Below are 13,774 nucleotides of genomic sequence, written 5' to 3' on the forward strand. Positions count from 1 at the left end.
TCAAAGGTTCTAACAATTTAAAGATGGCATGAATCAGTATTCATTCCTTGAAAAATCAGTTTACAGCCCATTTCCTTGGGGTGTCTACCTGTAATGAACTCTGTTTAACATTAGAATAAACCCAGATCAACATAAAGTCAGTGAGTGTCTACCTGTAATTAACTCTATATAACATTAGAATAAACCCAAATAAGTATAAAGTCAGTTATCAGTAAGAGTGTCTACCTGTAATTAACTCTATATAACATTATAATAAACCCAAATAAACATAAAGTCAGTGAATGTCTACCTGTAATTAACTCTATATAACATTAGAATAAACCCAAATAAACATTAAGTCAGTGGTCTTTAAGAGCGTCTATCTGTAATTAACTCTATATAACATTAGAATAAACCCAAATACACATTAAGTCAGTGGTCTTTAAGAGCATCTACCTGTAATTAACTCTATATAACATTAGAATAAATCCAAATCAACATATCGTCAGTGGTCAGTGAGAGTGTCTACCTGTAATGAACTCTATATAACATTAGAATAAACCCAAATACACATAGTCAGTGAGTGTCTATCTGTAATTAACTCTATATAACATTAGAATAAACCAAATAAACATAAAGTCAGTGGTCAGTGAGAGTGTCTACCTGTAATGAACTCTATATAACATTAGAATAAACCCAAATACACATAGTCAGTGAGTGTCTATCTGTAATTAACTCTATATAACATTAGAATAAACCAAATAAACATAAAGTCAGTGCTGAGTGAGAGTGTCTACCTGTAATTTACTCTATATAACATTAGAATAAACCAAATAAACATAAAGTCAGTGGTCAGTAAGAGTGTCTACCTGTAATTTACTCTATACAACATTAGAATAAACCCAAATAAGTATAAAGTCAGCCTTCAGTGAGAGTGTCTACCTGTAATTAACTCTATATAACATTAGAATAAACCAAATAAACATAAAGTCAGTGGTCAGTGAGAGTGTCTACCTGTAATTAACTCTATATAACATTAGAATAAACCAAATAAACATAAAGTCAGTGGTCAGTGAGAGTGTCTACCTGTAATTTACTCTATATAACATTAGAATAAACCAAATAAACATAAAGTCAGTGGTCAGTGAGAGTGTCTACCTGTAATTAACTCTATATAACATTAGAATAAACCAAATAAACATAAAGTCAGTGGTCAGTGAGAGTGTCTACCTGTAATTTACTCTATACAACATTAGAATAAACCCAAATAAGTATAAAGTCAGCCTTCAGTGAGTGTCTACCTGTAAGTAACTCTATATAACATTAGAATAAACCTAAACACATATAGTCAGTGAGTGTCTATCTGTAATTTACTCTATATAACATTAGAATAAACCCAAATAAACATAAAGTCAGTGGTCAGTCAGTGGTCAGGATGTGCTGCTGGTCAGTTAGAAGAACACAATGCTGAACAGCCTCATGTTTCTGTGCTCTTGGAAAGCCAGTGTAATGTTTGTTCACAAACTTTACTCTGCTTTAACTCTGCTGAGCTGTTTCCAGTAGGCTGGTGTGTGTGTGTGTGTGTGTGTGTGTGTGTGTGTGGAGAAGGGGGTGTGTGATCTGTGGGAGGATCCCTCCTCCACACTCAAGAGGTAAATCCTCTCACACCCTCCTTCTCTGTTCCTCTCTCTCTCTCTCTCTCTCTCTCTCTCGCCCTCTCTCTCTCCCCACTCTCTCCACGCGTCCCCGCGGTTCAGGTCAGGCACTATGCCGCCTGTGGGAGCTCTGAGGCTGGCTGTGTTTGCCTCGCTGTTCTCGGTCTCTCTGCTCTCCCCCGATGAATCTCCTCTGCTCAAGCCCAAAGTCCTGATCGCCATCGTGGCCAGGAACGCAGCGCACAGCCTGCCCCACTACCTGGGCTGCATCGAGAACCTCGACTACCCTAAGGAGAGGATCGCGATCTGGTGAGGGCAGATTCCATCATCACTTTCTCACTTCAGTCATGGTCAGAACTCTCCTCTTTGGTCATGTCCAGTTGGGTTCCCCCAGTGGCCTTCAGGTAGCATCATTACCTGGGTTTGTTATTGATGTTCACTGTAGGAATTTAGTAATGTTTATGGGGTGTGATTGATGGTGCTGGTGGTGGTGGTGGTGGTGTTGCTGGTGGTGTTGGTGGTATTGGTGAGGATAAAGGGTGGTGGTGTTGATGTAGTGTTACTGACAGCTGGTAGAGCTGATGCTGTCAGCGGTGGTGGTGGTGTTGAGTTATTGATGATGGTGGTGGTGTTGGTTTGGTTGGTGGTATTGCTGGTGCTGTTAAAGGGTTTGTTGACAGGGTGTGTTGGATGGTGCTGTTGGTGGGTGTTGTTGATGGGGTGTGTTTGATGGTGCTGTTGGTGTTGAAGGTTTGGTGTGGGTGAGGATTAAGATAAATTCTGTTAAAGGTGGGTTCTGTTAGTGGTATTGTTGGGGGTGTCGATGGAGTTTTCCTGGTGGTGCAGTTGGTAGATTTGGTGCCTAGGTGGTGGTGTTGAGTTATTGATGATGGTGGTGGTGTTGGTTTGGTTGGTGGTATTGCTGGTGCTGTTAAAGGGTTTGTTGACAGGGTGTGTTGGATGGTGCTGTTGGTGGGTGTTATTGATGGGGTGTGTTGGATGGTGCTGTTGGTTGGTGTTATTGATGGGGTGTGTTGGATGGTGCTGTTGGTGGGGTGTGTTGGATGGTGCTGTTGGTGGGTGTTATTGATGGGGTGTGTTTGATGGTGCTGTTGGTTGGTGTTGTTGATGGTGTGTGTTTGATGGTGCTGTTGGTTGATGTTGTTGATGGGGTGTGTTTGATGGTGCTGTTGGTTGGTGTTGTTGATGGGGTGTGTTTGATGGTGCTGCTGGTGTTGAAGGTTTGGTGTGGGTTTGGATTAAGATAAATTCTGTTAAAGGTGGGTTCTGTTAGTGGTATTGTTGGGGGTGTCGATGGAGTTTTCCTGGTGGTGCAGTTGGTAGATGTGGTGCCGTTGATGGTGGTGGTGTTGATAGTGCTGATAGTGGATTTGGTGCTGCTGTTACTAGTAATACATTTGATTGATGGTGCTGTTGGTAGATAGGGTGGTGGTTTTGTTGGCGGTGACAGTGTTTGGTGCTGTGAAAGGTGGTGGTGTTGGTTGTGTTGGTGGTATTGCTGGTGCTGTTAAAGGGTTTGTTGACAGGGTGTGTTTGATGGTGCTGCTGGTGGGTGTTACTGATGGGGTGTGTTTGATGGTGCTGCTGCTGTTGATGGTTTGGGTGTTGGTGCTGTTGATCGTATTGGTGATGATAAAGAAGAATTCTGTTAAAGGTTTGTTCTGTTAGTAGTATTGTTGGTAGGGCAGTTGGTAGAATTGGTGCTGTCGGTGGTGTTGCTGTGAAAGGTGGTGGTGTTGGTTGTGTTGGTGGTATTGCTGGTGCTGTAAAAGGCTTGTTGACAGGGTGTGTTTGATGGTGCTGTTGGTGCTGTTGGTGCTGTTGATTGTATTGGTGCGAATAAAGGTGGATTCCATTAAAAGTTTCTGTTAGTGGTATTCTTGGTGCTACTCTTGGTGGTGTTGATGGAGTGTTCCTGATGGTGCAGTTGATAGATTGGGTGCTGTTGGTGGTGGTGGTGTTGATAGTGCTGTTAGTGGATTTGGTGCTGCTGGTTTTGTTAGGCATAATTGATGATGCTGTTGATGACGTTAATAGGATGTATTTGACGCTGCTGTTGGTGCTGTTACTAGTGATAAATGGCTTGATTGATGGTGCAGTTGGTAAATAGGGTGGTGGTTTTGTTGGTGGTGACACTGCTTGATGGTGGTGTTGGTGGGTGCTGTTGATTGATGTGATGAGGATAAGAGTGAATGTCATTAAAGGTAGGTGGTGTTGATGGAGTGTTCCTGGTGGTGCAGTTGGTAGATTTGGAGCTGTTGGTGGTGGTGGTGTTGATAGTGCTATTAGTGGATTTGGTGCTGCTGGTTTTGTTAGGCATACTTGATGGTGCTGTTGATGGTGTTAATAGGGTATATTTGACGTTGCTGTTGGTGTTGTTACTAGTGATAAATGGTTTGATTGATGGTGCTGTTGTGGTTTTGTTGGTGGTGACACTGCTTGGTGGTGGTGTTTGTGGTACTGTAGGTGCTGTTGATTGATTTGATGATGCTGTTAGTACTGTTGATTGGGTGTTATTGATGATGCTGCTGTGAAGTGGTGTTAATGGTTTTGGTGAGGATAAGAGTGAATGTCATTAAAGGTAGGTGGTGTTGTAGGTGGTGTTGAGTGTTCCTGGTGTTGCAGTTGGTAGATTTTGTGCTGTCTGTGGTGGTGCTGAGTTATTGATGGTGTCATTGATGGGTATTAGTAATGGTGCTGTTGGTTGGTAGGGTAGAGGCACCAATTGGTGCTGTGAAAAGCGATTACTGATGGATGGTGCAGTTGGTAGAGGTGGTGCTGCTGTCATTGGTGGTGTTAATAGTGCAGTTGGTGGATTTGCTGCTGCTGGTTTTGGTAGGTGTTACTGATGGTGCTGCTTGTGTTTTTAAAGGTGGCACTGATGGGTGTTATTAATGGTACTGTTTGTTGGTGATTGGTGTTGGTGGTGGTTTTGTTGGTGGTGACATTGCTTGGTGCTGTGAAAGGTGGTGGTGTTGGTTGTGTTGGTGGTATTTTTGGTGTTAAAGGTTTTATTGATTAGGTTTTTTATTGATTATGCTGCTGGTGTTGATGGTGCTGTTGATTGTATTGGTGCAGATAAATGTGGATTCTATTAAAGGCTCTGTTAGTGGTATTGGTATTGTTGGTGCCAATCTTGGTGGTGTTGATGATGGTGGTGGTGGTGCTGAGTTATTGATGGACCTGCTTGTGTTGTTGAACACTGATTGATTAGCATTATTGGTGATGCTGTTGGGAGGTAAGGTGGTGAATTTCTTGGTGGTGGCACTGATTGGTGCTGTGAAAGGCGGTGGCATTGGTTGTGTTGGTGGTACTGTTGGTGTCGATAGGATGTATTCGATGGATTCTGGTGGTATTGTTGGTGCTAGTCTTGGTAGTGTTGATGTGGTGTTACTGATGGTGCAGTTGGTAGATTCGGTGCCGTCATTGGTGGTGTTAATTGTGCTATTGGTGAATTTGGTGCTGATGGATTCTGTAAAAGGTTCTGTTAGTGGTATTGGTATTGTTGGTGCCAATCTTGGTGGTGTTGATGCAGTGTTCCTGATGGTGCTGTTGATAAATTTGGTGCTGTCGGTGATGGTGGTGGTGGTGCTGAGTTATTGATGGACCTGATTAGCATTATTGGTGGTGCTGTTGGTAGTTAAGGTGGTGAATTTCTTGGTGGTGGCACTGATTGGTGCTGTAAAAGGCGGTGGTGTTGGTTGTGTTGGTGGTACTGTTGGGTGTATTTGATGGATTCTGGTGGTACTGTTGGTGCTAGTCTTGGTAGTGTTGATGGGGTGTTACTGATGGTGTTGTTACGGGTGGTGTTGATCGCGCTGTTGGTGAATTTGGTGCTGCTTGTGTTGTTAAAGGTGGTTTTGATGGATGTTATTAATTGGGTCCTGTTGGTGGATATTGGTGCTGTTGGTGGATTTGGTGGAAAATGTTCACCTCTGTAGTCCAATCAAATTCAAAAGCACGCTTCTCAGACTACTCAGACTAAAACCCCAGTCAGTAACTTACCAGTTTAACTGGACTGAAGTGGTGAAACTGATCAGATTGTATAAAATTAGATTTATTAATTATTAATTATTATTAATTATTAGATGAACTACAGACACTTTGCGAATGTGCTGCTGGTGGAGCTGAGCCACTGGGGCACACTCTGGGGACCCTGTTGAAAAGTCGTCTCTAATGAAAGCCTTGAGTCCTGAGAGGGTTGGCCAGAAGAGCGTGAGGCGACCTGCTGTGCGCTTTTACGCGTGTCTGCACCCTTTTAACTGCATGTTAAATGGAGATGAAAGGCATTTGCTGGCTAAGCAGCGCGGGCTGTTTTCCTCCTCCAACATCAAAACGCCTCAGTGCCCTCAGAGAACCAGCAGGAAGCTGCAGGTAGACTAACCAGGGTGCACTGCAGGTATTCCTATAGACTAAATAGGGTACAATACAAGTATATCTAAAGGCTACCCTGGGTGCAGCAGCCAGCGCATGTATAGCTGTAGGCTACCCAGGTTGGTAGCCTTTGTTTTTTACTTCCCCAGCTGCACCTGGATGTCAGGTGTAATTACAGCCTGATGACATGACCTAGGAACATCTGACAAGAGCAGAATCAGAACCTGGAACCTCACATGTCCATGAGCTGCATCTGCTTATCTAGAGGCTTGTTCATTTCTTGTCCTCAGCCATAATATTCAAAACACCTGGCTAATATAGTGGCTCGTGCCTCCAAAACAGCTCTGACCTGTCAAGGCATGGACTCCACAAGACCTCTGAAGGTGGTAGCAGCAGGTCCAGCAGTGCTGTATGTTGTGAGACAGGGCCTCCCTGATTAGCAGTGAGCCCTTGGTGGCCCGTTGTGGAGCACTTTTAGTAGGTACTGACGACTGCATACCGAGAACACCCCACAAGACCTGCCTGATGTTTTGGGTTTTGGAGATGTTCTGGCCCAGTCCAGTCATCCAGCCATCACAGTCTTTCCAGTTCCCACACATCACCTCCAAGGACTGACCGTTTACTTGCTGCCTAATATATCCACCCCTTTGACGGACGCCATTGGAACCAGACCCTGAATGTTATTCACTTCAACTGGCAGTGGTTTTAATGTTATGGCTGATGGGGAGGGTAAGAGTGTAAAGAGAAAGAGTGAGAAAGAAAGAGAGAGAGAGAGAGAAGAGGGGGGTGAGAGACTCTCACTGCCCTGTGAAAGAATGCTGGGAATTAGACGAGAGGATAGACGCGGGTGAGGGTGAGCGGTGTGATTGGGGTCATTACCCATGGTCACTATGAGCAGCTTAGAAGTCCACATTCCTCTGAACTACCATGGCACACAAGCTTTCTACTACTGTATCAGATCACTGATTGGACAGGAAGACTTTTTTTTCCTGCTCTCTGATTGGTTACTGTGGTCAGATTATGGCCAGTGACTGACCCACACAAAAACCTCTGGCTGAGTTAGAGGTGTTCGGGTCGCTGGGCATAACAATCATGGGTTTATGAGTATTATTGGTCAGGTGGTGAAGGGCGCTGCAGCAGACTGACCCGAGGTGAAGGCGGACGATTGGGCAAAAATCTAACATCACTACAGTTAATATTTTATTCTTTTATTAAAGATTAAAGTTAAACCGATTTAATAATACTGTAATTAAGATGGAACGGAATGATCAAAGGGTTTAAACACAATTAATAAAATGATGTAATAATCCGAAATCCAACCAGGTATTCGTTACCAGTGCAGTTTACACCTGTCTTTTTAATATATTTCGTTGTTTATGCACTGATGCACCAAGCAGCCATAACATTAGAACCACCCGCCTAATACTGAGTAGATACCGCCACAACCGATCTGACCATTCGGGGAAATTCGAGGATCTCAAGATCTCGACGAATGTTAGTCGGACAGCACATCCTTTGACTTCTGTGAGTTGTGAGGTCGGCCTCCTTGAACATTAATTGCCTGTCCTGAGCACTTTTGGTAGACACTGACCCCTGGCATACCAGGAACACACCACAAGACCTGACTATTGATGACAGGGAGTTGGCAAGCAGCCGCTGTTGGGCCCCTGAGCAAAGCCCTTAACCCTCTCTATTCCCCAGGTGCCACAGCGATGGCTGCCCTCCACTCTGGGAAATCCCTTTGTACTGTGTAGCTTCCCCTTGTGCCTCCAAAACAGCTCTGACCCGTCGAGACATGGACTCCACTAGACCTCTGAAGGTGTCCTGTGGTATCTGGCACCGAGACTAGTGTTAGCTCCTGTAAGTGCGGCCTTCGTGAGTATCGTTGAGCCTTGGGCACCCATGACCCTGTCTGAGATTCTCCGGTCGTCCTTCCATGGAGCACTTTTGGTAGGTACTGACCACTGCATACAGGGAACACCCCACAAGACCTGCCTGACGTTTGGGAGAGGTTCTGACCCAGTCGTCTAGCCATTACAATCTGGTCTTTGTTGGGGTTTGAAGCACTGCTGGTTTCGTTTTAGGAGAAGATGTTGTGTGACGTAGTTTAGTGGTATTTGCCTGGCTAATTGGTGCTGGATAAGAGTCAGAGTCTTAGAACTCCACACACTACATATTCATACTGGATTAAAACCATTTTACAGTTTTTTTTTAGTCAGACTGTAAAAAGTACACACACTGCAGATTCATACTGGATTTAAACATCCACACAGTGTTTACTACCCGAGTGTATAGACTGTTGATTATATAGACAGATTCATACTGGGTTAAAATCAGCCCACATTTTACACTGTCAGAGTCTTAGAACTACACACACTACATATTCATACTGGATTAAAACCATTTTACAGTTTTTTTTTAGTCAGACTGTAAAAAGTTCACACACTGCAGATTCATACTGGATTTAAACATCCACACAGTGTTTACTACCCGAGTGTATAGACTGTTGATTATATAGACAGATTCATACTGGATTTAAACATCCACACAGTGTTTACTACCCGAGTGTATAGACTGTTGATTATATAGACAGATTCATACTGGGTTAAAATCACTCCACAGTTAACACCGTCAGAGTCTTAGAACTACACATGCTGCGGATTCATAATGGATTAAAACCATTTTACATTTTTTTTTGTCAGACTGTAAAAAGTTCACACACTGCAGATTCATACTGGATTTAAACATCCACACAGTGTTTACTACCCGAGTGTATAGACTGTTGATTATATAGACAGATTCATACTGGATTTAAACATCCACACAGTGTTTACTACCCGAGTGTATAGACTGTTGATTATATAGACAGATTCATACTGGATTTAAACATCCACACAGTGTTTACTACCCGAGTGTATAGACTGTTGATTATATAGACAGATTCATACTGGATTTAAACATCCACACAGTGTTTACTACCCGAGTGTATAGACTGTTGATTATATAGACAGATTCATACTGGGTTAAAATCACTCCACAGTTAACACCGTCAGAGTCTTAGAACTACACATGCTGCAGATTCATAATGGATTAAAACCATTTTACATTTTTTTTTGTCAGACTGTAAAAAGTTCACACACTGCAGATTCATACTGGATTTAAACATCCACACAGTGTTTACTACCCGAGTTTTAAAACTATATAGACTGTTGATACATACTGGGTTAAAATCAGCCCACATTTTACACTGTCAGAGTCTTAGAACTACACACACTACATATTCATACTGGATTAAAACCATTTTACAGTTTTTAGTCAGACTGTAGAAAGTACACACTGCAGATTCATACTGGATGACAATCACCTCCATTTATTGTACATATAAAACCTCCCCAAATTAAAACAGACCGGCTCCAACAGGCCTCGACTCTTGCAACATTAATTTGATTTCACTGAGGATTTCACGGGTTAGTACAGGTGTTATACCTGGAGGTCGTGACTCACCTTTGGTGGAATGAAGGGCATTCTGGGTATCTGATTATAGTATGCAGAGGCATGTTGAGTAACACTGAGAACCAGAACTTGACCACAGGCAGAGATTGGATGTCAGCTGCAGATCTGTGAGTAATTATGTTTGCCTCATTGTTGCTGGATCTCTCCCTCGGAGTGTGTGTGTGTGTGTGTGTGTGTGTTTATCCGTGTTTGAAAGAGCAAGTGTTCATCTGCATGTGCATCTGTTTTGAGTGTCGATGTTCTTGTAAGAAAACCTCTGTGATTTTATAGGGGAACATAGGGTTTTCTTATGATGTCGTCGACGTGACTTACGAGATAAGAATGAGGGCAAGCATGCATCAAATGTGTGTGTGTGTGTTTATTTGTAAGTGTGTGAGTGTGTATGTCCCCCTTTTTCCAATCTCACGTTGCCAGATCTTCTGTTCAGCTTCACTGCTCTCCACAAAGCACAAGTATGTGCTGGACTGAAGCAGAACCACATTGAAAGCTGTGCCCATTCCAGCCCTGATCACCTCCATCCACTCCGCTCCTGCACACCCACCAGCCCAACTCAGCCCAGCTCTGCTCATATAAAGCCCAGATAAATGGAGCCGATCTGTGCCTTGGCTCAGGAAGGCAGTCAACCTGGCCTGGAGAGAGATTACAGGAGAAAGGGTCGGTATTAGGGCTTTTCAGATTTGGAAAAATGTAGGTCTGACCCAAATACTGAATCTTTGCTTGTTGCATTGGTATGTTTGGTTCTGCAGTTAGTAGGGATGTCCGAATTGAGGTATTTTACCTGGGCCAATACCAATCAGATATGATATTTGTATTTCTATAAATCATACAGCCTCATAATTTAGGTAAACTAAAGTGCTAATCTGCAACTCTAAACCGCAGTAAATCAGTATTTCAGTACCAGTTTCTGTAATCAGACGAAATTCTAATCTGATCTACTTCTTTTGGAGCAACTTTTTGATCGGCTGTTTTAAACTCTACAGTGTTTCATATCTTACAGTCCAGTCTGACTGACCTGCCTGACCTTTCAGCTCCCAGCTCCTTTACTACTCTGCAGTCTGATCACTGAGTGGGAGTGCATTAGCATTAGCATTAGCATTAGCATTAGCCTCCTCCTGGGTTCTGAGTGAGTCGTTCAGAGCTGGTTTAGAACCGAGGAAAGGAGCGTGGTTCTCTCACTGGTAGAACGGAGCAGTTCCACCATGGTCTGGTTTCTAATCAGGCAGAGTTCCAGAGTAAAGACAGGATGATGGGAGGAACGTTAGATCTTCCTAAATGGAAATAATGGAGTAAAATATCTCCGTCGTTGCAGAGCTACAACCGAACTGGGTGTTTTTTGGCAGCGTGGAGAAAAACGGCAGAAAATAGATCAGCATTTAGTGGAAGAGTGAAGAGCTGAGATCCTCCTCTTCTGACAGATCTGAGAGACGTCTGCTGTTGCTGCCGGGTCTCGTTTACAGCGAGGCTCTGAGCTAACGCTAAGCTAAAGTCTTACACTTCCCCGAACTTTCCGTTCCACCTTAAATAACACAGCAGTTTTGCTCTGCTGCTGAAACGTACACACTATAACTCCAGCACTGTTTAAGGTGGAATGGAGAGTTAGCATTAGAAGCTAACTTTAGCTTTTGTTTTGGCTGCTAACTGGTAACGTCTGCGTTCTTATCAGTTCTAATAAAGCTCTGTGTGGTTTCACTCACTGAAGTAAGGTCACAGGTGAACTCTGTCTGGGTAGTTTTGGAACAAATGAGAAGTATGTCTGCAGAAGTTGAGGATAATGGCTATTAATGGCGGATAGAGGAGGCCGGGTGGGCCGTACTAAGGATCGGAAGCGAATCAGAACTTCAAAAGCAGATACCAGATCCATTAAAAATGCCAGGATTAGCCCCCGAACCAGAGTCACTTGGACATCCCTACTAGTCAATATTGGGAAGCTTTGTCTTTAGGCTCACAGATGACCTTAAACTGCAATTAATATAATCAGAAGGCCTTAAAAAAAGGGTTTTTGTTAAAATATGAAAAATTGTAAAATTCCTTTAGCTATGGATGCGGCCAGGATATAACGTGGGCCCTTTAAACTGGGGAATTTGTGTCATTTTTTGGGGTATGACGTATCTCTCTGGAGGCAGTATTCAGTATTCCTGAAGCAAACGCTCTGTAGTCATGCATGCCTGTCTACAGCTGTGCAGGAACAATGACCAGTGGCATGCATGTGTGAGCGTGAGAGAGAGAGAGCGAGATAGAGAGAGAGAGAGAGATAGGGCCAATATAAATGCTATAAAGTGAGTCTGAATACAGTCTTTTTCCATTGTCTTTCATTGAAAATGAAGAGTTTTTTTCCTTCTCCTGTAAAAAAGTTATTGTTTGGGAGATACAAGGTTTTTGCATAACAGTGACGAGATATCCCAGAGTCAACATCTAAACATGTATAAAGTGTAGAAATCTGGACTAAATCTACCTGGATCAGAATTAGAGAAAAATACACGATAAGGACAAAAGTATTGGGACACCTGCTCATTCGTTGTTTCTTCTGAAATCAATTGCTGGAGTAACTGTCTCTGCTGTGATTGCAATCAACGACAGGAGCGTTAGTGAGGACATGATGTTGGATGATCACCACCCCACCCCACCCCACCCCACCTCAACAGTTCTTCCAATGCTGGGGGCTTTATACCCCTCTAGCCCACGCCTGATGTTAGGCATGATGCCACTAGGTTGATGTTTATCTGTCCTATTCTATTGGCAGGCCTTCTCTACAGGAACTAGACAAGCTGTGTGTGATTGTGCATTTGCACATCTGTATCAGCAATGGGTGCACCCAAGTATCAAGGGCATAGATATGATCAAACACAGGTAGCCCAAATCAAAGGGCTTCAGCAACACAACACAAGCCATAACATGGCAGACAGCAAGTGTGCAGGTGCACCTGAGCACAGATGCAGGCCTGAATAATTGCAACAGCACAGCATTCAGTAATAACATTGTTGGACTGTATGAGAAGTGTAATAACAGCACCAAAATATGGATTACACCAGGATGTGATGTAATGAATAGTCCCTCAATGGCTGATATTAGCAGTTCAGAGGCAGCTGTCCGGCATTACAGTGGCTACAGTGCAAAGGCTGAGAGCTGGACAGTGCTGGGTGTGTATTAACGTGGCAAGTGCAAGACAAGGCTATGAACTGGACAGTGTCTATTAAGTGAGGCAGTGGGCGGAGGGGGTACTTGATTCGGCATCCTGACATCCTGGGGGGAAAGCCGTTACTCTTTATGGCGGAACTCGCCTCCTTTAGCCGGATGGGAAGGTAGGCAAGAGTCCAACGGGAGGGGTGGGAGGGTTCCTCCAATATGCACTATGTATTCCGACCCCTTGTTACACTTAAAACGACATGATAGAAATGGGACAAAGAATGTGGACAAAAGTATTTGGACACCTGCTAATTCATTGTGTTTTCCAAAATCAAGGGTATTAAAAAAGACTGTAACTGTATCTAGGAAGGCTTTTTAACTAGATTTTGGAGGACCATTGCTGTGAGGATGTGATTGCATTCAGTGGCAAGAGCGTTTGTAAGATCACGGCTCATCTCAAAAGTTTCAGAGAACACAGTTCTTTCAATGCTGGGGGGCTTTATACCCCTTTAGTCCACGCCTGGCATTAGGCATGGTGGCCTGTAGTGGCATTTGGACATGTAGTGTTTGTTGTGTAGGGTTTGCAGTGTGTAGAAATGAGAGCAGGTGTGACCGTGTGTGTGTGTGTGTGTGTGTGTGTAGTAGTAGTAGTAGTAGTATTAGAAATGCAACTTATCCAAGTAAGTGAAAAAGTATGGTCTTCTAAAGTCAGTGTGTTAGTGTGTAAACATCACTGAATGACTAGCAAGGGAATAGTGGTGTGTGTGTGTGTCTGTGACTGTGTGCATTCATGTGTGTGTGTGTGTGTGCGGTGGGCTGTGTTGACTGAGAGTGGTCATGAGGAATTTGACTGCAGCTTTTATGAGCTCCCCCCTCATCCTCAACCTACAGACAGCCACGTCAGCGAACACACACACACACACACACACACACCTAGAGTAGTATAACAGTACCCATAGCTGTGTTTAGGTGTTGTTTACCTTGTAAAATATATCAAATGCATTATATGTCCAAATGTTTGTGGACACCCCTTCTACTAAATGCATTTAGCTACATAAAGTCGCACTCGTTGCCGAGTGCACATGTGCAAATGAACACACTCAGCTTAA

General features: G+C 43.5%; 1 protein-coding gene across 1 annotated transcript in view; it reads left to right on the top strand.

Moving 5' to 3' along the window:
- Nucleotides 1–1,724: 1,724 nt before the first annotated feature.
- The window catches only part of colgalt2b (collagen beta(1-O)galactosyltransferase 2b), a 39,327-nt gene continuing 27,277 nt past the window's right edge, over nt 1,725–13,774 (top strand). Inside the window, exon 1 of the mRNA XM_072680793.1 lies at nt 1,725–1,943. Coding sequence (XP_072536894.1) covers nt 1,747–1,943 — 197 coding nt within the window. The 5' untranslated portion in view covers nt 1,725–1,746. The remainder of the gene's footprint in view (nt 1,944–13,774) is intronic.

Source organism: Salminus brasiliensis, chromosome 6, assembly GCF_030463535.1.
Source record: "Salminus brasiliensis chromosome 6, fSalBra1.hap2, whole genome shotgun sequence".
Taxonomy (NCBI): domain Eukaryota; kingdom Metazoa; phylum Chordata; class Actinopteri; order Characiformes; family Bryconidae; genus Salminus; species Salminus brasiliensis.